The sequence below is a fragment of the Typopeltis vanoorti genome, chromosome 9 (genome assembly GCF_054136105.1).
Source record: "Typopeltis vanoorti isolate ZY-2024b chromosome 9, IOZ_Tvanoo_1.0, whole genome shotgun sequence".
Lineage (NCBI taxonomy): Eukaryota > Metazoa > Arthropoda > Arachnida > Uropygi > Thelyphonidae > Typopeltis > Typopeltis vanoorti.
Window position 1 is genome coordinate 80467974 of NC_143557.1, and position 27561 is coordinate 80495534.

The 27561-nt window shown below is 34.1% G+C and overlaps 1 protein-coding gene across 4 annotated transcripts in view; it reads left to right on the forward strand.

Annotated features, from left to right (window-relative positions):
• Cog4 (conserved oligomeric Golgi complex subunit 4) overlaps positions 1-27561 on the forward strand; it is a 321056-nt gene that overhangs the window by 51119 nt on the left and 242376 nt on the right. For all 4 annotated transcript variants that reach the window (XM_090397413.1, XM_090397410.1, XM_090397412.1 and 1 more), the window contains 2 exons: positions 3161-3354; positions 25669-25825. In XM_090397413.1, coding sequence (XP_090253539.1) covers positions 3161-3354; positions 25669-25825 — 351 coding nt within the window. The remainder of the gene's footprint in view (positions 1-3160; positions 3355-25668; positions 25826-27561) is intronic.

A 27561-nucleotide genomic window follows, 5' to 3' on the forward strand; every position in this document is an offset into this window, starting at 1 on the left:
CCGTACTTATGTCATTCTGAATCAAAATGAAAAATAATATATATAGTTGGCGGTTATTGAATTGATATGACATAAATTTCTATGATTAGAGATAGTGAGGAGTATTCATTAGAGATAAGGTTCTTAGTTTTCTCAGGGACATTTTTCTTTTCTGCTCTTTTCTGAGTCTATTTCCATGTCCCACCCCCAAAGATTACCAAGGAAGAAGCACCTTTACAAGTCCATATTAGAGTCAGCCACTTGTATTTATGATGACTAACCCATTAATGCATTCACCGAATACCACTTCACTTCTCCAACCCATGAATGAGAGTTATTGTGTGTATTTTATTGATGTTATAACTTTACAATTATATGTTATAACACTACAATTATATTGGAGTAAATGGAACATTATACAGAGCAATACATAGTCTGTATTTAAGTTGTAAGTCAGCAGTTAGAATTGAAGAAAATACAGGAAGATGGTTTGATGCAAAATCAGGAGTAAGACAAGGTGTACATTATCTCCACCCTTATTCATCATTTATATGAATCACATTATGAAAAAAAAGTAGCATTAAGCATGATATTAGAATTGGAAAAGTCAAACTTAGCTCTTTGCTTTATGCAGATGATGTTGTTCTAAATGTGTCTGGTGCAAGTCTCTAGCATTCTCTAACTAAATTGAATAACAGCTGTAACAGATTTGGCATGAAAATCAGCAAAATTAAAACACCAAAACTATGAAAATAGGCAGAAACATTGAATACATCAGCTGCATTCTGAATGGAGAGCCTATGGAACAAGTAAAATATTTGAGTTATTTAGGCAAAGTTTTTAGCAAAGATGTCAAGTTAAACATAGAAATAGACAACAGAATAAGCAAAGCTGGTGTGATTGGTAGCAGCTGAATAAATTCATATGGGATAGGAGAGAAATTATCCAAAACACCAAACTAGCAGTATACAGGACAGCATTCAAACCAGTTTTAAGTTATGGATCTGTGAGTTGGGTTAGAAATAAAGTACTTATTGTAAGACTAGAGATCACAGATTTGAGCATTCTGAGAAAAATTAGGAGAGTGAATTGATGGCAATGGCAGAATCATATTAAAAATGAAGATATTAGAAAAGAACTTAACATTGTTAGGATTCGTGAATGTCTCAGTAGAGCTAAATCTAAGCTGGCATGCCACTTAAATAGAATGGGTGAGGAAAGGTTAGTAAAGCAGGTGTCTGAAGACCAAAATCTAGGTGTATTGATTTCAGAATGGCCTTAGAAGCACGAAATGTTAGATATGAGAATGTTGGAGTGCTGACAAGAAATAGATTAGTTTGGAGGAAAAGTGTGAATAGGAGACTAATAGTAATGTGAACTTAATCATGTAGTGCTGTCATAGTAGCCTGAACACCTCTTGAGGGTACATATCAGGAAATTTATGATGATAACAATGTTAATGAAGACCTAGCCTCTCTTATTTCCTCTGATGAACTGTCTAATTAATAAAACAGTAGCCTTGAAGAATTACTCTTGTTCCTGTTTCCAATTGGTTATTTACTAATAAGCACATAGAATTACCATACACTAACATACCGTACTGTAATTGTTTATTACAGTACAGTATGTATAGTAATTTTATGTTATAATTTGTACATGGTATTATTTTACTATGAACAAAGAGTAAAATTATTTAAAAATATACTAAAACAGATCTACACATTTTAGTATTTGGGTATGTTAATTTTAACATATCCTTATGATTTGTATAGTGTAGGTCTGTTTTGTTATATTTTGAAAAATTTTGCTACCTTCTTGACTTATGACTGGATCATTTGATTGGAACCCTGTCATAAGTCAAGGGCCAATTGTATTTCATGCCAGTGATTGTGAACTCGGGAACTGACTATAGTCAACTCTCATTATAGATTACTTGGACCATAGGAACAATTTATTATAGTGAATAATTTGCTATAGTGAATTTCAGCATAGCATTGTACCTAATGAAGCTTTGATTGGGATAGTTAATTTGATTTGTTTACTATAATAAACCAGACCAGAAAAAAATATTAAAAAAAAAAAGTTCATTTCCAGAAATTGACTATTGCCTATTTCCAAAATAGAAAGTTCATTTCCAAAACCATGCTGATTGCATTTTTTGATTACAGTGAGATAATATATAAGGAATTTATTTGCAGAAAAATGGCATATCACATCACTAGCAATTACTCTTTAGAGGTACATTCAGCCAAATTTGGAACAGTCTGATTGGCAGCTATTTGCATATGTTGCATCTGTTAATACAACAATCAGTGTGTAGATTAACTAGCTCATAACTGCAGTGCTCAAGTACCTTGGCTCCAGTAGATTTTTTTGCTGTTTCATGTTGAAATTCAGATTGAAATGGTGCTTCTCTGATGGTATTTATGATGTTAAAAAGAATGTGACATTAAAACTGAATACCATCATGGGAGCTGAATTTTCAGATAATTTGAATTTAAAAAAATTCAAATTATGTGTTATAATATTAATACAAACTCTTTCCAGAGTTTGTATTAATGTTATAACACATAATATTTAGACAAGTAAAAAGATATTTTCCCTTATCCATATTTTAGTTTATTTGAATTCAGCGTCTATTTTTTTGCTACTCTGTATATGCTTCTTTCACTACATGATGGAAAATTGATATGTGCAATGCTTTCTGTCTTTGTCATTATAATTATTAAACATTGTGTCCCAAAAATTGTATTTTATCTGCCCTTTGCAAAGTTTGTATGGTAGTTGCCTTCTGTCTTTGTTATTATCATAATAATTACACATCCCAAAAATTATATTTTGTGTCCTTTGTCAGATTTGTATGGTAATTTGTCAGTTTATTTATATATGTATGGTTATGTATGAGAGGGAAAGCAGACTCCCAAGGAAAATTCCTCACCACTTCAGAGCGAAGTGCCAACTTTTATTAGAAAATAATTTTCTCCTCCTCATTGCTTAACTAAAATAAAACAAGAAAGTAAGAGATCATGCTTAGGAAAATTTATTATTATACCTAATACAAATCTATAATCAAATTATTTGTAAATTTTAAACTGTAAATTAATTATTTATTTAAATCTTAAAAATACTTAAATAGTACCTTTGTGACTTTATTCATGACTAAATTTTCATATCCAAATAGGAAGTAGTTTGGATGAAGCATTTTCTCATTTACATGAAGCTGAAAACAAGTTGAAGGCAATTGTGATGAGAAAATTTGATGAAGCGGTGCGAGATGAGGATATAGCCTCTGTAGAAAGATTTTTCAAAATATTTCCCCTTTTAAATCAGCACACAGAAGGACTCAGGAAATTTTCTACCTATCTTTGCTCTCAGGTAATTATTTTACCTTATTGCAGCATTATATAAATTAAACTTTTTTGATTAAGTATAAAAAATGCTAAGCCTGATATCACCATTTTATATATATATATATATAATATATATTCATATTTATATATACTGATTAGAACCAAGACTAGAATAACAATTAAATTTATTCAAAACGCAACATGTTTCATTGGATTGTCCATAAACACTATAAGAAACATCATATCACTATAAAAATGACTATTATAAAATTCAGTTTGCTTTGAATTGTAGCTACAGTCCGTGTTGAAGTTCTATTGTTAGGCAGCTGCGTGCGCCTGATTTCATGAGTGTGCCAATATCGGAATGCAGAACTGAAAGAGTCCAGTAGATTATAACTAAGGTTATTATTTATGTGATGAGGATCCATAACAATTTCCTTAGACTCGACTATGCGGCACTCCACCTAGTCAAGGCATATATGAAGGTTTGAAGTTGTTGTCCGGTTTATCTCATGTTGACGGCCTTCATCATTTGTGTTTACTGAAAACAGTACATGGCTTGACTGGGCACTTGCTCTAGTTCTTTTGTAGGCAATGTCCCTCTGGTGTCTTCCAGATGTAGAAGAATGGATTTTCCAGTTTGGCCATAGTATTGTTTCCTGCAGTCACACTTGATTTTGTACACTCCTGGGAATTGGAGATGGTTGTGAGCTTGTTTGTATTTGCTTAAAATCGATCTTAGTTTAGGAAGAGTAGAGAAGCAGGTTTTTATGTTGAACTTTCGTAAAATTCTTCTTAGTTTCGTGAAGAGCGAGCTGATGTGTGGGTAGGTGATATAACCTTTGGGGTTGTCTTGTGTTTCTGAGTTGTTTTGATGGCGGCAGTATAGATGCATATTAATAGTTTTCGACAAGTGGCCATTACTTGTGAAGGTTCTTTGTAGATGTTGTAGTTCATTTTTTAGCTCTTCATCATCTGGCATGATGTGCTAGAGTTGAGATGATACCCACTTTCTGTGCAGGATAGTGATGTGAGGACGCATGTAGGTATCTATCTATGTGTGTGTGTAGATTTTCTAAGATCGAGATTTTAATTGAATCAGATTTCTTAGTAAGTCTTATGTCCAGAGTTTAAGAATAACTGAGGAGATTATCTTTTGTCCCAATTTTATATATATATATATATAAAATATATAATTTTTTTTATTTTTTGTTGTTGTTTGTTTTCTCTCAGTTATTATTTAGATGTAGTATTACATGCAGTTCATAAAAATTCTACTTTCTAATACTAACCTGTTTATAGAACATTTTGCAAATACCAGTTTACATTGTTCTGTATAGAAGGTTCTACTAAGGTAGAAGTGGAGAAAATTTTTTGATGCTTTAGAGAAAGCCACTGATACAATGAAAAAGGAAAAGTTGGTCCTTGTTGGGGATCTAAATAGCGGAGTAGGAAATGATTGTGAGACATACAAAAATATTTTGGGAAAATTTGGAAAAAGAGCAAAGCTAATAATAATGGCAAAAGCCTGTTGGATTTCTGCTCAGGACATGGACTGGTTATTACTAACAACATGTTCCAACATAAAAAAAGTGCACAAATTCACATGGAGACAAGAGGGAAGGAATAAGAAAAGTCTCATTGACTATGTTATTGTTGATAGTGATATTTTCTCCCTGGTGCAGAACGCCAGAGTGTACAGAGGATTTGAAATTGGAAGTGAGCACTATTTAGTCTTGAGCAGGATAAAATTGAATTTCGTATTGGAAAAGAATAACATGTGAGAAAGTTTTAAAGTTAATAAAAGTTGAGCAGCTCTCAGATGTGAACTGTAGACTAAAATGCACAAACATTATTCAAGAAAAAATGAAAGAGTTTGAGAACAGCAACCAAACCTTGGAGATTCAGTGGCATGCCTTGAAGAAAACCCTGATTGATTCAGCCAGAGAGGCATGTGGGAAGGTTGTCTGCAAGGTTAGAAAAATCAGAACTCCATGGTGGACACCGAAAATTAAAGAGGCAGTGAAGGAAAAGAAGAAAGCATATCAAAAGTTCCTGGCAAATAAGTCAGCTTGTGCTCTTAGAGAATACAGAGACAAATGTAAGAAAGCGAAACACTATGTAAAACAGAAACAAAAGTCATGGGAGGACTTTGGCAGGAATATAGAAAATAAATATCAAGAAGTGGTAAGATATTCTGGAGGTTGTTGAAGAAACTTAGAAATGGAGGAAAGAGTGCTGTAAAAAGAATTAGAGATGATAAAGGTGACATGAAAACAGGAGAAAAACATATTCTTGAAGTATGGAGTAATTACTTTGAAAAATTGCTAAATGAAAAAGCAGTGATCACACAGTGGTAAAAAACACTCAACAAGCATACAATCAGGAATACATATCCATACTTGAAGTAGAAAAAGCTATCAAAGACTTGAAATGTGGAAAGGCAGCAGTAATAGATAATATTCGACCAGAAATGCTGAAGTATGGTGGTATAAAAGTGTTACAGTGGCTGCACTGCATAGTTCAGAAAGCCTGGACAGAGGGACGAATTCCCGATGATTGGAGTAGAGCTCTCATAGTACCCATATATAAAAAGAGAAATAAAACTGAATGTGAGAATTACAGAGGTATTTCCCTACTGAGTGTTCTTGGCAAGATTTATGCAAGTATACTTGAGAAATGGTTGAAAAGAATTGTGGAAGAAAAGCTTGGTGAAGAACAAGCTGAATTCAGGCCAAATAGAGGCTGTCAGGATCAGATCTTCACTTTATGACAAATAGTTGAGAAAGCATGTGAATATAACGAAGATCTCTATTTAAGTTTTGTCGATCTGGAAAAGGCATATGATAAGGTGCCAAGAGAGAAGCTATTCAATACGCTGCAGTTATATGCTGTCAATGGGGCATTATATCAAGCAATACTTAGTCTTTATTTGAGTTGTAAGTCAGCAGTTAGAATTGAAGGAAGTACAGGAAGATGGTTTAATGTTAAATCTGGTGTGAGACAAGGATGTACATTATCCCCTCTGTTATTCATTATCTATATGGATCACATTATGAAGGAAAGTGGTATTAAACCTGATATCAAAATTGGAGATGTTACTGTCAGCTCTTTGCTTTATGCAGACGATGTTATACTTCTAAATAAATCCTTTGCAAGTCTGCAAGATTCCCTGACTAAATTGAATAACTGTTGTAATAGACTTTGGTCAAGTGTTTTATATTTGATACAAAGATAAAGATAGTGACCGCAGATATGAGAGTCCTGAGAAAGATTAGAGGCATGAACAGATGGCATCAATGGCAATATCATATTAAAAACGAGGATATTAGGAAAGAACTTGACATTGTTAGCAGAACTAATCTAAGGTGGTATGGTCACTTAAATAGAATGGGCGAGGAAAGATTAGCAAAACAAATGCTCTCTGCCAGGTTGGCAGGAAAACGACCTAGAGGAAGACCAAGATATAGGTGGATTGATACTTTACAAAGTGCCTTAGACGATAGAAATATAAGATCTGATAATAAGACTATTACACTTTTTTTATAATCTTTGTCAAGTAGCTTTATTTTATCCTCCTACATGTTTTGCCAATCTTTTTCTATTGGCATCCTCAGGGAATACAAACTAGTAAGCTAAAATGAAGGTTACAGACTAGGTTATAACTGATAATTCTAATTCATACAAAAAATTGGTATTGTGCGTGTCTCGTTAACGTGATTTATTCGTTATGGCTCATTACGTAATTGTTATGAAAGTTCATTTCTTTAATGTTTAATGATCAGATAAAAGTTTTCCAAATTTCTGGTAAAATTAGACCTTGATTCTTGTTTAGGTTTTCAATTTTACGGGCAACTGTAGCTGCTTCTTTAAAGGTTCTTGAATGGTAGTTATCTGCTATGTATTGCATAAGGCTCTTATCCTACTCAATATGATGGTTAGTAGAGGCAAAGTGGCATGAATGGCGTGAAATGTCTTGTCTGTTATTTCTGACATATCCTATGTGTTCTTTCTTTCTCGTTTCAAAGCTTCTAGGCCTTTCATGCCACTTTGCCTCTACTAACCATCATATTGAGTGGGATAAGAGCCTTATGCCATACATAGATGATAACTACCATTCAAGAACCTTTAAAGAAGCAGCTACAGTCGCCCGTAAAACTGAAAACCTAAACAAGAATCAGGGTCTAATTTTACCAGAAATTTGGAAAACTTTTATCAGATCATTAAACATCAAAGAAATGAACTTTCATAACAATTACGTAATGAGCCATAACGAATAAATCACGTTAACGAGACACGCACATTGTCACGCACAATACCAATTTTTTGTATGAATTAGAATTATCAGTTATAACCTAGTCTGTAACCTTCATTTTAGCTTACTAGTTTGTATTCCCTGAGGATGCCAATAGAAAAAGATTGGCGAAACATGTAGGAGGATAAAATAAAGCTACTTGACAAAGATTATAAAAAAAGTGTAATAGTCTTATGAATAATTGTCAAGAAAAAATTCAACACAAGATCTGATAATGTTGGAGTCTTGTAAGTATCAGACTGATTTGGAGGAAAATTGTAGATAGGAAGGTAGTAATGATGTAAATTTTTCATGTAGTACTATCATATCTTGTACACCCCTTGAGGGTATACATGGCAGGAATATGATGATGATTTTTCTGTTTGTATTAGAATGTAGTGGACTACATTCTAACTTAACATTACTCCTCACCTTCCTGCATTGCATTCTCAAGTGAACTTATTTGTTGAAACCAGTCAAATTTTATTCTTCATGTGAAACTAACCATGCATTGTAACGTAGTATAGCTTATCTTTCATTTCATCCTATACAAAATATAATACAGATACAGTATAAATGGAATATAAAGTCCAGAATCATACAGATAAGATATTGTTTAGATAATCAAGGCCTCCTTGTTACTTTCAATCAGAGAATTAGAACAAAAAAACACTGAAAGTCAGGTACTAGAGCATTCTTAGGAGCATAGACCATCCATGTCTTGGGAAAGTGGATTGGGGAAAAACTAACAGAGTCCAAAAATATTCTCTCCTCTATTGTGATTTGCTGACCTGTTTATTCTGTTTTCCACTTTCCAAGACATTATGTATTGTACTTTTTAAATACATATATATTCATGTGCATGTTTGAGGGAGGGGGAACATTCTGAGTTTCTGAGAGAAAAAAAAAAATTCTTGTTGCTTCATTTATGCCTGGCTAAGGTATGTAAGGTATGGAGCTCTTATCCCATACAATGTTATGACGTGTGTGTGTGTGTGTGTGTGTGTGTGTGTGTGTGTGTGTTGTGGTCTTTAGGCAAGCAAAATAAACCCCATGCAGTTAAAGTGGGGTTGAAGGTTGCTCTTGTGGTCCTGAGATTTGTGGAAACTAGCAATCTTGAGTGAAAGCCTACCAATCTATTAAATGGAAACAGAATTTCCATAGAGAATGTCAGGATTTTGTTGTTGAGCTCATAAGAGCTCAACAACAAAATTCCCTACAACAAAATTCTCAACAACAAAATACTTTTTTGTATGATTTTCTTAGAATATCATTGAACACAATAGTTGAAGTAGAGACTGTAATTTTTCCTTCGGTTTTTCTTGATCTCTTTTGATGGAGATTGTCCTTATTTTGAATATATATATATATATACAGGGTGTTCGGGATAAATTTGACATATTTATAATTAAATATATTTTTCCGTAAGTTACATGTATTAACACACACTTCTCTTCATTTGAAAGTTTGGACCCTTCTTCATTCATATACAAGATGTCAGAAAGGATGGATAGCTGGAACCCACCTGAATCATGGAAGAGAATAACTTGTATCATGATGATTCGTGCCCGCCATCAAAATAAGGATATTACGACTGCTGCCCAATGCTCCCTGAATACAGTAAAAACAATCAGGCATGAACTAGAGACTTGCAATGGTGACTACGAGGATGTAGCAAGAAGAAAGATCCCTAGCAGACGATCTGATTGCATTCGTACAGCAGAATTCCTCGCAAATCTGCAGGAACAGGTGTTGAAGAACCCTGGCATTGGAATTCGGGCTTTGTTCGTGGAGTTGCTAACTGTAGTCAAGCCCTGGATAACAAGGGTAGCCAATGGTAGGCCGTATGTATGGCAGCAGGATTCGGCCCCTTGCCACACCTCTGGGAAAAGTCAAAAATGGTTGTCTGAAAATTTCTACGACTTCACCAGTCCAAATGTTTGGCCTCCAAACTCCCCAGACCTTAACCCCATGGATTATTTTGTATGGGGCGCAGTTGAAAAAGACACCAATCGCACTTCCAGTAATACAAAAGCCCAGTTAATGGATAAAATTAAAACAGTTTTTGCGGCCCTTCCCAGGGAGACTGTAGCATCAGCTTGTTCGAGGTTCCGAAGCAGAATTGAAGCTGTGATCGATGCTAATGGTGGTTATTTTGAGTAAATCTTGTTGATAGTATTGTAATTAACTCTGCCTATAATGTTTTTTTGTCAATTCATTAAATTTAATAGATACAAAGAAGATTTTCTTTTTCCTTACGAAACTGTCAAATTTATCCCGAACACCCTGTATATATAAAATACCTAGTTTTTGTGAATATGTGGTGCAATGAAGATGAGTGTAGGTATCTGTATGAATGGACTTGCACTATACACTAAGAGAGAATCCTCCTTTTGGATTTTTTGGAAATTAAAACATCTAGGAAAGCAAGTTTTCTTAATTTTCCACTTTCAAAGTAAATTTTATTTTTTGGTGCAAGTAGTGGATAGATGAAAAAAAATTTGTGCAACATTGTATATTTCCAAATGATAAAGATTTCATCTACATATCCTCACCAAATTGAAGGCTTTTTTTTTTGTTTGTAGATGTGAGGAAATGTTTTTCCAAGTTTTTCATGAATAATAGTCATCTCAGGCCTAGCTTTTCATTTTTTCCTAAACACACACATCATAGCATTGAATGAGATGAGCTTCATGACTTGCATAGAGGACAACTTCACTACTTGTGACATAAAAGAATCTGCTGTGGTTATCTGTTCACAAGGCATACTCAATGGAAACTAAGGATTGATCCTATTGATATTTGGAAATCGCTCATTAGATCTTTTCACATGTCAGACTTGAACTTTTCAGTCAACTGTCTTGCACCCATCACTGAACAATAGCTAACCCTTGCCAACTCTCACACTCCATGTGGTTTCCATTTTTCAGCTTATATTGTAATGATTCCTACATGTTCTGCATTGTAGTAATGTTTTAGTTTATGTGAGCCTTTTTATTGCATTTTTTGGTCGCCTGTGCAGAGTAAGAAAAAAAAAATCATCAAAATTTTTTTTTCCACCAGAGATCAGGGCAATAGTTTTAACAGTTGACCAGATTACTATGACTTTAGCATACCATGTAGATTGTAATGTAACTTGTATATATATGTATACTCCAGATGATGACCTTGATATGAAAGTTAAAACATCGAGTGATTATTTTGGTTTATATTAAACTGAAGTTTTATTATAACATGGGTTGTTTCCATAATTTTTAATAATGATTGCTGATCACCATGTAACCATGAATGAAAGGAGTTATTAAAGAGGATAGCTCTAAAGGAAAAGCTGATCCTTGTTGGAGACTTAAACAGTAGAGTATGAAATGAATCCAAGATATATGGAAATATTTAGCAAAAATTTAGAGAAAATGGCATGGGTTAATAATAATGATAATTGTTGAATTTCTGTTCATGACATGAACTAGTAATCAGGTTCCAACATAAGGATGCACACAAATGCACATGAAGAAAATACACAAGAAATAAGAAAAATCTTATTGATTAGGTCATGATAATGAATCTTCATGCTTCTTCAGGGCACAAAATTATATATGGATTTGTAATAGGAAGTTATCAATCACCATTAAATTTTGAGTAGGATAAAAATGAATTTCATATTAAAAAAAAATCTGTATATGAAAATTTTAAAGAGAATCAGAATTGAGAATCTTTCAGAAGTGTACTGTACACTCAAATATACAAATATTATTCAAGAAAAAAAAAAAAAGAGTTTGTAAACAAAATCCAAATCTTGGAGTCTCAGTACAAACTCTGAAGAAGACATCGACTGATTCAACTAGGGAAGCATGTGGTGAGGTTGTACGTAAGCAGAAAAATGCAAATTTCATGGCAGAATAAAGGTTCTGGAAAAGAAGAAAGCATATTGAAATTTCCTAGCAAGTAAGTCAACAGGTGTTCTGAGAGAATATTGAGAAAATGTAAGAAAACTAAGCTGTGCGTGTAATTACCGCAGACATCTAAAAAAGAATTTTTTAGATGTCTGCGGTAATTACTTTAAAAATTATTAAATGAGATAGGTAGTAATAGTAACTGTGGTAGAAAATATCCAAGGAATTCATCAATACTTGAACTAAAAAAGGAATCAGACACCTGAAATGAAGAGAAGCAACTGGAGTAGATGATATCTGGTGATAAATGCTCAAATATGGAGGTATAAAAGTTTTACAGCAGCTATGGGTAATGGAGTATTACCCATCTATAAAAAAAAAAAAAAGAGAAAGAACTGATGGATAATTATGAATATCTCAGAAAAGGCTAAAAACTTATGGAAGATGTAAGTCAGCACTAAGTTAGAACTGAAGGATATTGGAAAATGGTTTGATGAACAACTACAACTCAATATCTACAAGAACAAACCCAACATCAGAAAAATTGAAGATAGGAACTATCAATGGAAAGAAAATTGAACTGACTTACAGAGCAACTGGGAAAATCCATACTTCTCCATCTATCAAAGCCACTGCATAATTTCGAGAGCCTGGTCAGAAGGTTGAATTTCAGAGGATTGGAATAGCGCTCTCATAGTTCCCACTATAAAAAAAAGGAGATTAAAAGTGAAAGTAAGAATTACAATGGAACATCCCTTCTAATTATTCAAGTAACAGTTATGCAGCATAGTTGAGAAGAGGCTAGGGAAAATTGTGAAGAATAGCTAGGAGAAGAGCAGTTTGTGTTTAGGCTAAATAGGAGTGGTGATTATAAGATTTGCACTTTATGACAAATAAATTCATAATAACTTCCAGGGATGTCTCTCGTCCTTGCTCCCGAGTGTCAGCTCTGTAACTACTTCTCAACAGTTTAAATATCTCAATCATATAATCTCTCCTTCTTCTATCTACTAAACTTTGCAATCCACATGCTCTCACCCTATCCTCATAACTGACATTGTACAGTTTTGATATAATTTTTGTTATCCACCTGATTTTATTATTATTATTATTATTGCACTCTCCATGAAGTCGGTAGACTCATCATGGGAAGTTCATTCAACTGATAACATATCATACTGAAATTTTAAATTCTTAACACTAATTGCATTAACAACATATTCTAGTAATGCGTTCACTGACAGTTCTCCATGTAAAAAGATCTACTCCTCACATCCCTCTTCACCACACTCTTACATAACTTCCAAACAGGGAAAAACAGAGGCCATTCTCTGTTTTTCCCTGTTTGGAAGTTATGTCCTCTGTTTTTGCCCTCTCACCTTCCACTCTTTTTATAATCCCATCCAGATTAATCTGATAAAATTCTCTCACTAACTTAAATGTCTTTATCATACACCTCTTTTTACTCCTATCCTCTGAAATCCACATTTCTTCAACCTCTCTCCATAGCTAGCATTCCAAAGTCCTGATATTCTCTTAGTCACTTGTCTCTGGACCCTCTCCAATGTTTCCATATCACACTGATCTAGTAAAACTGATCTAATATTTGTATTAAATAACCTGATTTTGTTTTTAAACCTATTTCTGTTGATTTCTATATTTTCCCTAACATGTTAAAAATTCCTTGTGCTCTCTGTATCTTACATTTTATATCCTCCCCTGTTCCTCCCTGTTTATTTATTATTGATCCTAGTGTTACGTTGTTACTTTCTCTATATTATACCTTGTTCTACCTCTAAATAGCCTGCTTTCTAATCTACTGTTGTGCCCTTTAAAATATTAATTCAGATCTATTTCCTCTTCGGATATTGGCAAAATTTTTATTATGCTGCGCCAGCCAATATCCTATAACAGAAGAGACTCTTGTTCAGGGAAACAATTTTAAATTCAAAAGGGATACACACAATAATCAATCTTACGCTAGCGCTGTACAGATTCAGTTAGCAGTCATGACCCGAATCTCACTTAAGCAATAATATCTAATTCCTTCCCGCCAAAAGGTTCTATTTCATATGTGGTGGTGGTGGTTTGAATTCGTAATCAGGCATAAACTCAGGTATAAGGTACAAAACATGTTTATTGGAAAAGCACAAAACAATTATAGTTAAGAAAATTATTCAATAGAACAAAACTCACTCTAAGCTAAGGTTTATACTAAATCACAACAATGAATTTGAGTAAGCTAAATCCTTCAATTACGAAAAGATAAGATTAAGTGTAAGCATAACACTACTAGGATATAATTCCTTCACAAGTTATTCACAGTACACGCATTGAACACTTTCATTAATACTCTATCAATAACTATCTTAATTCTAAATTTCCAATCCAATCCAATCCAATCAAATTCTCACTTAAAAGTTCTCTATTAGTGTCCTTTAGTTTACAGTATACACAAATTTCTTATTCTTCTAAGCGATTTTTAACATAGAATGAAAATCTTTACATTACCGGATCCTTTCAGATTTCATGCCGCCATCTCATGTAGATCTGGTTTACCTTACTGTATATTTATCGGCCGTCTTTTCACCTGGCGATGCACTACGCTTTTCTTTGAATAATTTCCGGACTGTGGCGTGCTGTCTACCGCTCCGCAGGAAACTTTCTCCGTTCTCTCTGATGGGACATTCTGCTAAGGGTTGATTCTGCATAGGCCGTCATATTGCGATCAGCGCTGCTTGGAAATCTTCAAGCATTCTCAAGAACCCGCCATCCATCATCACTGTAGCCGAACCCACCGCTCTCTCATGAATCCCCCGACAATCCTCCTAAAACTGGAATCCAGGAAGAACCAAAGAAGAAAAAAGCCCTGTAACATGGTGCGCATCATAGTTTATTAACTCTTTCAGGTGCCCTCTATTCAATGTGTTTTTTACCGCATGAACCTCACAGTTCATGCCCGTTGGGTGATCCTACACTCTCCCTAATCTGTTGGGTTTATCCTATTCCAGGTAGTCGTTCTGACGTCACTTTCCGCATAGGTACAGCTTCCATCGCTACACTTGACTCGTACAGATTATACACGATTATTCCGGATTACTACTTATTATCTTTCTGGAAGTTTCGTAATGTACTAGACAGCTTAATGGGACTTACAAATAACTTAACAATTCCCTTACATAATTCTTACCATTCTGACACAAAATTATCTGCTTCTCATTTTAGTTATATAGGAATAAATATCAATATGTGACACATATGGACTACACATTATCACATAACATAAAGAAATTTTTCATAATTATTAGCTGATGTGCAGGTATCTCCTTAATTAGTAATTATCATGTTAAATCCTGAATGAATGATCTCTTTGCAAGATTCCTTCATTCAGGATCTAACACTAGGTAATTAAAGTTTTCCACTTTTTCTAAAATTTGACCATTCATTACTATGTCTTTTTTTTTGTTTATTTATTTTCATTTTGTTTTTTATTTTATTAATTTCAATCCAACAGTCAAGGCTTTTTCATTTAGTTTTATTGTTTATTCCTTCATATGTTTTTGTATATGTGACAGTAAACATATATCATCTGCCAGGTCATGTAGCTTTTATTTTCTCATAACCCAGTCCACAACAGTAAGAAATATTGTTGGAGAGAGAATGCAGCCCTGTCTAACTCCTATTTTAATTTCAAACTTTTCTGAAAGTTCTCCATTGTGTATGATTTTTATTTTATATATATATATATATTTTTGTATATTTTCTTAACTATGTTGCTAATTTTACATGGTATGCCATAATACAACATTAATTTCCATATAGCTTCTCTATCAATGCAGTCACAGATTTTTTGAAATCAACAAAGTTGTTATAAACATTCGACTGCCATTCTGTTGATTGATGCAGTTTTGCTGATCTATACATGGCCTGTTGGCTCTAAATCCTATTTGTGTTTCTCTTAGCTTTAGTCTATTTCTTCTTTTTATTCTTTCTAATATTATGCTTGTTTAGTATTTTACTTGTGTTTAATAATGATATTCCTCCCCTATCAGTTAAATGTATTTTGTATTTTGATTAGTAATCCAATATTCCATTAATCCCATTCTTCCTGTGTCCATATTTGAATAAACAGTGGGTAGAGTGATTCACTGTTAGATCTATATCTGCTTTTAATAGTTCATTTAGTATGCCATTTATACCAGTGCTTTTTCATTTTTACTTTTTGTATTTCACTGTTTTATTTATTTTTTGTGTCTGTTTTAATATATATATATATATATATATATATATATATATATATATATATATATATATATTTTTTTTTTGGTATTTGAATGTCTTTTTCAAGGTTATGAAATTCCCTATTCATTATCTCTTTGAAGTATTCTATCCATCTTTTTATTATTGCTTATTTCCCTGTTTATCTTTAATAACATCTTCTCTTCTCTTCTCTTCTTTTCTTGCCTGTCATTGTTCTCATATTATTGTATAACATTTTAATATTGCCTCTATTAGCTGTAATTTCTGTCTCATGTGCTAGGTTTTCTATAAACTCTCTCTTATCTTTTTGTGTTTTGTAATATTTTTATGTATTTCTTTATATTTCTCTTGTAATCTAATATTATTCTTATCTTGTATTATTTTTCCTTATTTCTTTTCTTTCTTCAATCTTAAGTTTTGTGTGTGAATATATATCCATTCTTTGTCTTTTCTTTTATACACTCTTGGTACTACTATATTTTTTGAATAATGACTTCACACTTGTAAGAGAAAACTAAATATAATTTATTACTCCTATATATTTTGCTTATTATGTCATGAGCATCTTTTAGGGAGAAGACAGAAAAACTGGTAACAACATTTAAATTCTGAATACAAGAACGAGTCATACAGCATGCGTATAATATCGCATTTCGTCACATCTGTCCAGTAGAAGGAAACACCATTAATGTTCAGAGATGTTGGAATAGATGTATAATTAATTTAAAAATAATAAATAAATAAAAATATAAAAAATTATACACAATTAACAGTAATCATGTCCCAAAAACTTAGAAATAGGCATACAGTCTATCCAACTTCATGTGTTGGATAGGCTTAAGTGCTGTGAGGACATCATGTTGGAGGCTTAATGGAATGTATACAGCATTCAGAAAGGATTAACATAGGTTTAATGCTTCCTATATTTCGTCCTAGTCACTAGGACATCTTCGGGGATTACAAAAACAACTAATGTAACATGAACACAAATATTATATAATACTAAGCCCAACCACATGGGTGACACTAAAGTCCTATCTAGGTGGAGTGCCCTCTAAGGGTGGTTGTAGGTGGCCTGGAATGTAAGGTGGGACCTCTGATGATGAGTATTTCCCAAATCTTCTGAAGCTTAATGCAACCGTATTTATTGAGATTTGGTTGATTTCTGAGAGCTGCTGCTGCTTCTAAGAATAGGATATATCTGATCCTTTTAACATCAGATTGCAATCTGGAAGAGGGATGATATTCTTAGAAGCAGCAGCTCTCAGAAAACAACCAAATCTCAATAAATACGGTTGCATTAAGCTTCCGAAGATTTGGGAAACACTCATCACCAAAGGTCCCACCTTACAATCCAGGCCACCTACAACCGCCCTTAGAGGGCACTCCACCTAGATAGGACTTTAATGTCACCCACGTAGTTGGGCTTAGTATTGTATAATATTTGTGTTCATGTTACATTAGTTGTTTTTGTAATCCCCGAAGATGTCCTAGTGACTAGGATGAAATATAGGAAGTATTAAACCTATGTTAATCCTTTCTGAGTGCTGTATACATTCCATTAAGCCTCCAACATGAGATCTATCCAACTGGCATTAAGACGGTGACAAGGGTTTCACACAGTTCAAAAATAGATGATCAAATTTGAAACTACTCTGGTGTAGCATCTTGGTATGGTTCCAGTGAACTCTGTGTCTGGTGTTGATGGCATGAGAAGCAAGGCCTGAACTTCAGAATCCAAAAATCTTACATAATGTTAATGTTCTTCGATTCTAGTAGTAGCAGAATAGACAGTCTTTCCAAAGTAGCAAAGCGACAAGAACTGGGTATTTGATAAACACCAGGCAAGGATAAAGGTGATAATGTATTTTTGATAGGTAGTAAGAAAGATGACTACTTCCAGGCTGGTTTGAAGATAGTGTACAAATTATATCTGCGAAGGGTCCTTCTATTTGTTCAGATGTTCCTTTAAGGTAGGATATTCTGATCCTTTTAACATCAGATTGCAATCTGGAAGAGGGATGATAATTATCAAATATTTTCTGCATCAAGGTCTCGCTGTATCCATTAAGTAATAGAGTAAGTTTTATTTTATTTAATTCTTCTAATAGAAGAGACTCAGAAGAACAAATTGTGCATGTTTGGTGTACAAGGCTTTTGATAATACCTATTTTTTTGTGAAGGATGAATGTGAAGATGTGTGGATATATGCCTGTAAAGGATGGCTTCCTGTAAAGAAAATTCATTATTACCAGCAGAGTTATGATGCATTAAAGTATCCAAAAAGGGAAGATTGTTGTTAGATTCAGTAGTGAACTTGAAGTGAGTATATAAAGGAGTTAATTTTATATGTAAACCGAAGTACTGTTTCATAGTGAAACGAGATTGCAAAGATGTCATCTACAAAACATAGCCAAATGCAAGGAGAAATGGTGTTAGAAATCTGATCCTCTAAATGCTTCATAAAGTAATCAGCCAAAGTAGGTGATATAGGACTACCCATCGTAGTATCTTCGATCTGCTGAAATAATTTATTACACCAAGTAAATTAGCTGGCATTGATGTCAACAGGGAAATCTACTTTTAAGTTTTAGAGTTTCTCGAAATGATATATTTGTAAACAACGAAATTACATTCAAAGGAAACCATCATTTCAGACTCTTGAAGATGAAAATCTTAAATTTTTTCTTTGAAATTAAAACTGTTTTTTTTTTTTAAGTTTTTTTATCTATCTATCTATATATATATATATATATAAGAGGTGGTTTTTCTAGCAGAATTTCATAGAACTCTTGAAAGATATTTTGCCAAATAATAAGTAGGAGATCCAGTGCAGTCAATTATTCTATATAATGGATAATCAGATTTGTTACCTTCAGAAGGCCATAAATGTGTGTGTGTGGATGTGTGTTTTGTTGAGGGGATGAGCATGATGAATCTGTAACTTTTCAGTAGTATTAGTATCTAAGGAATATGTTTGATCTAACAATTTATTCAATTTGTTTAACTGGCTTTGTGTAGGATCTCTGTGAATTATACTAAAAATGGACTATCATGCAGTAAAATGTTAAGTTTGTGATTGTAGTCAATAGTATCCACGAGTATAGTTGTGTTAATAATTGGTGGATTTTTATATAAAAGATTTTCATATATTATATCTTAATATTAATCCTACCATAGAGATGATCTCTCTTTCTAACAATTATTTTTTTTATTTCCGAGTGTACCTATATATTATTATATGCACAAGGGTTCACTTCAATTGGTGCAATGATCTTAACTCTTTCTTTCAGAATCCAAATAATCACTGACTCAAGACCAAATACAAAATAAACACATTAATAAAACAACAACAATATATATATATATATATATACACTTCAAACAATATTACATAACTAACTACAAATTAATTGGATCCAAGGCCTTTTTTAAAATAAACTTACACTTACGACTAGACTAAACACTTTGTTTGCACAATCACAAAATGTTCATAGCCGGTTTCTTTCTCTGTCAAGGCCCTTTTCCGAAGATATGTGACTTTATTTTTCATTTTCACAGGATCCTTTACCATCACTTATGTAGCACACATTAATTCTTCCTGACTTAATTCTGTCTCTTTTCCAGTAGAAATAATAGTTAGATCCGGCGTCCTTAATACAGATGAAACTTCCTAATCAGAGTTTTCTCGAACATTCCTTTAGAACGTAAATAGCAAATTCTTCTTTTATTCATTAAATGCTTATTGACAGTCTTAACTCTTCCAACTAAAAAAAAAACTTACAGTTCTACGATTTCATTTTCGGAATCTACTATAAATCTTTCAATTAGTGTTTCCTCCAATATTCCGTTTAAAATGCATAAAGCAATATTTTCTTTTATTTATCCACATACTTATTCCACATTAAAACTTAATAGTTCCACGATTCCTTTTTCGGAATATACTATTAATTTTCTTCCGATTATCACATAAAAAAAACTCAAATTCCTCCGAATCTGAATATCTGCCAGCCTGTGTTCTAATTTTCTTCCAAACGCTATCCTTGTTTACTCTCCTGTTGCTTCGATACCGAACACGTTTCTTGTCAGCTGTCAATCACACATCAAACTTCTCGGCGAGCATGTGCACTCCATGAAACTGGTAAGCAAGAAGTTAGGTATAAATAATGGCTGACACGTTGTATCCGTTAGTGACAAGAGAGAATGTCTTAATAATAAACACAAAACTTAATTTTAAATTATAATAAAATTCTTGTAAGTAATACAAATATCAAATATAGTAAGTACATCAATTTTTTAACTTCTTTACATATCATTTTTGACGAAACAATTTCAATAACGGGCACATCGCAAGTGCTGACAATGCGTGTTATGAAACTAAAACTAATAAATATTTTAACATAAACAATTCGTAAAAATATTCAGAATTTTAATTATGATTATTTTTACATAAATATGTGTGTAATTTATATATAATGGATAATCAGATTTGTTACTTCAGAAGGCCATAAATATGTGTGTGTGTGTGTGGAGGGGACGAGCATGATGAATCTACAACTTTTCAGTAGTATTAGTATCTAAGGATTATGTTTGATCTAACAATTTATTCAATTTGTTTAATTGGCTTTGTGTAGGAGCTCTGTGAATTATACTAAAATTGGACTATCATGCAGTAAAATGTTAAGTTTGTGATTGTAGTCAATAGTATCCACGAGTACAGTTGCATTTCCTTTGTCAGACTTCTTTATTACAATATTATTATTTTATCATAAAGAATGGAGAACTTGTAATTCATGTAAAGAAATATTTGAAGGAGGAGGTTTAGTGCTATGCAAAATCTGCATCATCTTTGCTACCTTAGCTAAGGTAGCAAAGGTGATGCAGATGAATGGTTAGTGTATCTGCTCTCCAGCTAAAAGGCTGTGGGTTCGAATCCCACTGTGGGCATGGATGTTTGTGATTGTCTGTGAAAATACTAATAGTGGTGGTTGGCAGTAGATGGCGTTGGTGTAGATGATGAAGGTAGATGTAGCTGGTGGAGTGGTAGAGCCGAAGAGTTGTAGAGTAGGTGCCCTCCCTCGATGAGTCTAGACTCCCTGGAGGTGTCATATAATAATAATAATGATAATAATATACATATCAGTTTGTTTAGCCTGGGGGAAAATTCGCTAAAACTTGGTGCATCTCTCATGTGGTAGATGAGGATGGTCCTGAAAGGGTTGTTTTGAATAAAGAATAGGAGCCATGAAGTAAAGGGACCAATGGATATGTCACCATTCCTGTGGAAAAGTAATCTGTGATTACTTTTCCACAGGAATGGTGACATATCACCATTCGTGATATGTCACCATTTTGGATATGTCACCATATCACCATTTTGGAGTGAAGTCACCACCTTTCCAGTAGTGAACTTCACTCCAAAACCCAATCTGTGACCCTTTCTCATAATGAATTTTTTTTATGCTGTGTCTGATGATGTTGTGCAGATCAGACTTATGTTTAGGAAGTAGGCAGAGTGTCCTGTTCCATTTGCATACTACAATCTCTAGTATAAGTAAATGTTATCACAGATAGAAGATACAAAAGACATGGGATTGATCTTAGATGTAATTTTTACATAGATGCATGGAATGTCTTGGGAACTTTAGATGAGTTCTCTTGACATTGTTGTTTGCAGAGAGAAACATGGAAAGATACACAATAGATGTCTTGAGAATTACAGAGCCAGGTAGAATGTACATTTTAGAATAAAGTAGAGACTCAAAAGCACCATGTAATAGCTACTGAGACAAGGTCAGGCAGGATTAGATACAAGCCATATGATCATGGTGGCTTATGCATGCCACACACCAAGTCGTTCTGATGTAGAAAGTGAGATATTCTAAAAAATCTTATAATCTTATTTGGACTACCAAGAAGAGATGTTCTCTTCATTCTTAGGAGACTTCAGTGCAAATGTGGGAAAGAGTAGGATAGTTAGGCCTGGTTGCGGCATGTTGGGTCTAGTGAACAAAACACTCATTATGAAAAATTGCTGGAATTTATCCATCCCTAATGGGTCTGTTATTATTATTATTATTACTATTATTACTACGGGCGACTCCAAGGTGTCCTTGGACTCATCGAGGGAGGCCCTAAACATCATGTCCACACAACTATTCGACATTCTCACAGTATCTATCATACCTTGCCTTGAACTCATTCACTGTCATAACACCCACAACAGACTCTGGCAGCTTATTCCACTCATTTACCACTCTAAAAGTAAAGAACCCAGCTCTAACACCCTTACTAACCACACTCTTTCCCAGCTTCCATAGATGTTCCCTAGTCCTCCCACCACTAGTTCTGATCTCAAAAATATCCTCTGAATTAATCCTATAGAAACCCTTCAGCAGTTTGAATGTCTCAATCATATCTCCTCTTTTCTGCCTATCAACCAATTTCTGCAACCCACAGATCTTCAACCTGTTCTCATAAGGTTCATTCCATAGACCTGCTATCATCTTGGTCACTCGCCTCTGGATCCTCTCAACCTCCTCCCCATCAAGAAGAAACCTAGGTGACCAAATCTGGGTACAGTAGATGCTTTCAGCAGCATCCACAGTATACTTATACTTGAACATGAAATATCCATGGGTCAAGGCACTAGAGTGATTACATTCTGGCACTCTGCAATGGTAGAGGATAAGCATTTTGATGTGCACACTTGACCAAGAGCAGTTATAGTACGATTATCAGCTAGTAAGAGCCAAAATAAGATCTTCATAATATGAATCTGAATCCCATTCTATCCCATTAGACTGGATGTCATAGTAATTCCAAGGTTATACAGGATGAAAACATTAAAGAAGTTTGAGGCTCTTTTGAAAAATGATGAACACAATTGAAATACAGCTTATGAACGCAGTTGAGGGGAGGAGGTCAAAAGCATAATCTGGGATGCAGCCAAGAAACATCTTACTGCACGAAAATCAAGGGATCTACAAATTTCAAGTTGACATTGGATTTGATGAAGAGAAGGAGGTTGAATAGGCAAAGGGAGTGAGGGACTGAAGAAAAATATTGGTCATAGAGAAGTTAGATCATCTGGGATTCTTATATCTTCACATTATCTTTCCTTGTCTTTCCAAATGAGGAGGCATAATTACAAGGTGTTGTACCAGTTCATGAGCTTAGCTACAAGTTTGTGCCCAAATTGAATATTATTAAGGATCAAAAAGAAATGGAAATAGTACTGCAAGGAAATGTACAGGAAGTATAGTGAGAAAAATTTCACATAGTGAGATATTTTGAGTTAGAATCTCCTCTACTTAGATATGAAGTTGAAAGAATAATTAAGGAGCTTACTAACAATAAGTTCCTGGGCGCAGATGGAATCCAGTCAGAGCTAATTAAAGCCACAGAAGTTAGAGTGATTAGACTGTTTCTTTGATTGATTGTTAGGTGTAGAGAGAAGAGTATGGCCCAGAGATCGTAAGAGAGTTCAGTATTCATACTACTGCACAGAAGGATAATAAGGATTGTAAGAAGTGTAAATTTATTAGTGTAATCTCTCACACAAACAAGGGTCTACTAAAGATTATTCCAAACAGGATTGAAGGTGGTGATAAACACCTCTAAAGTCAAGGCTCGGATGCTATGAGTGTGTTTCAGGAAGCAAAAAGAGAGATCAGATCCATTGCCTCATATTGATCATCATGAAGCAAAGTGTTTACACTTCCTTTGGTGATGTGCTTTATAGTCTTCTCAATAGTTTTTGATCTTTTTGAGCATATGAAGTTGCAGAAAGTAATGAAAGAACTGAGCAGCGAATTTTTGTTAGCAACAAAAAGAGGCCACTGTAAGAACAGGTATAGAATTAACTGTGACCAGATTGAGGTAGACTGTGGTGTTATGCAAGGATGCTTAAGCTCTGCTCTCCTCATCTGTCTACTGAGGATATCATGTGTATAGTACTGGATAAGCTGAAGAGAATTATTATTACCAGAGATTTCTTGGGTGTGCCAGAGCCTTATCGAAGAGGCCACATATCACCCACACCAGCTGTCATATATATCTTTTCTTGAATTCATTCACATTTTCTTGCATTTACATCCCTAAATGCCAGCCATTCCAATCACTTAACACTCTATGAGAAAAAAGTCTAGTTCTCATCCCTTTCTTGACTACCATTCTCAACTTCCATGGTTGCCCTCTTGTGCTCTCCCTACTCTTCATAAAATGAAATTTTCCATCTACTAGTATTTGTAGAACCCTTTCAGAAGTTTGAAGGCTCTATCCAAGAGCCTTCAAAACTTCTGAAAGGGTTATACACAATACCAGTAGATGGACTTTTTCTCTTGTTTACTAGTGTCTGTAGTTCACACATTCTCAATCTTTCCTCATAATAATACATTCTCATTCCACAGCCTGATATCTTTAATGCTTGCCTTTGCATCCTTTCTACCATATCTGCATCACTTGGAAACTAGATCCTAGGATTTGCTCACAGTCTAGGTGAGGTTGTATCAAGGTCTTGTAAAGAGGCAAAATGACCTCCTTAACCCTTACCTGCTTATTTCAGCATTATAGGTATTCTCTCTCATTTTCACTCATAGTCTTTGCTGTATGGCTCCTGAACTTCAACTTGCCTTCTACTAGAACTCCAAAATCCCAAGTCATCAGTTTCTTCTATCATAATCCCACTCATATAATATGCCATTGGATATCTCATCACACCAAAGTGCATGCCCACAATTTCAGCCTGTTTAAATTATTCAGCAACTCAGTCACATTCACATTATCCTATTCTTTGCATTATTAGGATAAATAGATGGACAATCAGAATATTCTGATGACACAGTACTTCCATGTAATGGAAGAGAAGAACTAGAATAAATCCTTGATATTCTTAATGAATTAAGATTAAGAGAGAGCAGAGAACATAAATTCAACCCTAGTAAAACTAAGGTTTTGATTCTTGAAGGTAAATCAGACAAGGACCTACAAAATAGATGTACCGTAATGGAGAAAGTCATTGAGATAATCAGCAAACATGAGTATTTAGGATCTATCATTGGTGTGATGAATTGCTGTTCATAATACATCAGTTGAAAACAAGAATAATGGAAGAACAATAAGTAGAGGCCTAGTTAACTTTAGGATGAATTTACAATTCAATGCAGCTGTTTGGTAGCAACTTATGGAAGTGCAAATTGGAACCTAAGAAAAGTCTAATAGGGAAGGGATAGATGCCTTTTGAGATGTGGTCTTCCAGGGACTATTGAAGATTGCATACATTGAAAAAGAGGCATAGACAGACAAAATGGGTTCCAGAGAGGATTAGTAGGATGTAAAAGCACCTTAAGAGCATTGACAGAAGAAAGTTGAAGTATTTTAGGCCCATAGAAAGAATGGAAGGAAGCAATCTCAGAACTGTAGTAGAGTATGGTATATAGGAAAAGGAGAAGTGACAGACCATGAATCAATCATCTGGATGAATAATATGTCAAATTAAGTGTTCATCAGAGAATTGAGTCTTCAAAAAAGTTCAGTAAAGAACCCCTTTCAAGAAGTTATGTGGCATTTTACATGTTTTGAGTGATTCTACAGCATCCTCTAATGCCTAATACAGTTATGGTTTGGGTAATATAAGTTTAATTCTAAAACAGGGTGCTTCATTGCTTATTGCAGTATATGTTTGGGAAGGTTGCAGAATATATGGTTAAACTATTTATGCATTTTAATATCCTTGTTTTAACTGTTTCTTTTTCTTGCACTTATTTTAATATAAAATGAATCAGTTATTGAGCCATGGCTTTTACCAAAAAAGTATTAACATATTTTTGATCTACTCTATGTAATGAATTTTTCTTCTGTGAGAAATCTAAATTTTTTTCCCTCTCTTTTACAGATTGCAGACACAGCTCAAAAAAATCTGAAGATTGCTCAGAAAACCGAACCGTCCGATAAAAGAGCTAATGTGATATATGCTGATACCATTACATTATTATTTGAGGGTATTGCAAGGGTGGTGGAAATTCATCAGCCTTTAGTGGAAACATATTATGGTAATTACTCTAAGACAGTATGTATAATTTATTATATTTTGTTTTAAGGTCTATTATATTTTATGTCAGGGTTTATTATATTTATGATATTCTCTATGTCATGTCAAGTAACTGCAAAGTCACCACCTGGATGATATACCCTTGCTAAATGATCACTTAGTAACTGAACTATTTCTTCTGCTTCTATCACTTTTCTATCATCAGCACTGAGTAAACTTTTTAGAGAAAAAACTCTTTTGGATTTACTTTGATTTAGCCTTCCTTACTATATTCATTACCCTTCTTGCTTATGCTTTATATTCCTCATGATCATGCTTTTTTGTTTATATTTCTTCCATAATACTTTCCTTTTTTGCAGCTCCTGCTTTATATTGCTACTTATCCACTTAATCTCTACTTGGTTTACCTCCTAACCATTGGTACGCAGTCGGATATTACCTAGCTCAAACAATCCCTAACCTCTTCCCACACACTAATGACATTCATTCCATATAGCTTATATTTATGGTATTCTCTACCTCCAATTGGGTAAAGTGACTATGCAGTCTTGTCCTGGGAGGTTGCTCAACATATGGAATTTTCAAGAAAGGGGTTTATGTTGAACTACAAAGCCGGCGATTATGACAAACTTCGGAGACAACTTGGAGCAGTACCATGGCATAAGAAGCTACATGGAATGAATGTCATTAGTGCATGGGAAGAGGTCAGTGATTATTTGGAGAAAGGTGATCAGCATGCTCATGAGCAATATAAAAGCACAAGCAAGATGGTAACAGCTATGGTAAGGAAGGATAAATCAGATTTTGAGAGAAAATTACCTAAGCAGGCAAAAGTAAATCCAAAAGAGTTCTTTTTGCAATGTAGCAAGTAAGAGAATTTGCTCAGTGCTGATGGTAGGAAAGTAGCAAAAACAGAAGAAATAATTAGTTATTAAGTGATCACTGTCCAGGGGTATATCATCCAGGTGGTGACTTTGCAGTTACTGATGTGAGAATTGAAGTAGATAATCTGGAGGTACTCAACATACTGAAAAATATCAATGTGAATACAGCAGTGGGCCTGGGTGGTATATCAACTTGTGTGCTACAAGATGTGCAAGTTAACTGGCAGCCTCTGACGAAGTTGTTTAATCTAAGTCTCAGCTCTGGCAAGATCCCGAGAGAGTGGAAAGATGGTAAGATACAAGGATGACCTGAAAAGTTCTCGGCCTAACAATGAAAAAACGAATTTATAATTTCAAAATTATTTTTATTTTTCAACATCATCTCCCTTAAGACTAATACATTTATTCCAGCAGTGCTCTAGCACCATTATCCTGCCCCTGTAGTGTTTTTCAGTAAGATCTGCAAAATATCCCTCTACAGCTGCAATCACCTCTTGATTCGAAGAAAAATACTGATCAGTGAGGGAGAGTTTTAGTTTTGGGAAGAGATAGAAGTTAGAAGGAGCCAAATCTGGAGAATAGGGTGGGTATTCCAACAATTCATAGTGCAGATCCCTTAATTTTCCCATTGCCAAAACACCTTTGTGGGCAGATGCATTGTCCTGATGAGAGATGATTTTTTCTTCTGCAAACCAGGTCTTTTCTCATGAATCTTTTCATCTAATCTATTTAAAAGATTGGAATAACATTCCCCGGTTATTGTTTTACCTTTTTCAAGATAAGTAATAAACAAAATACCTTTAGCATCCCAAAGCACTGATGCCATGACCTTTCTTGCTGATAGAACCGACTT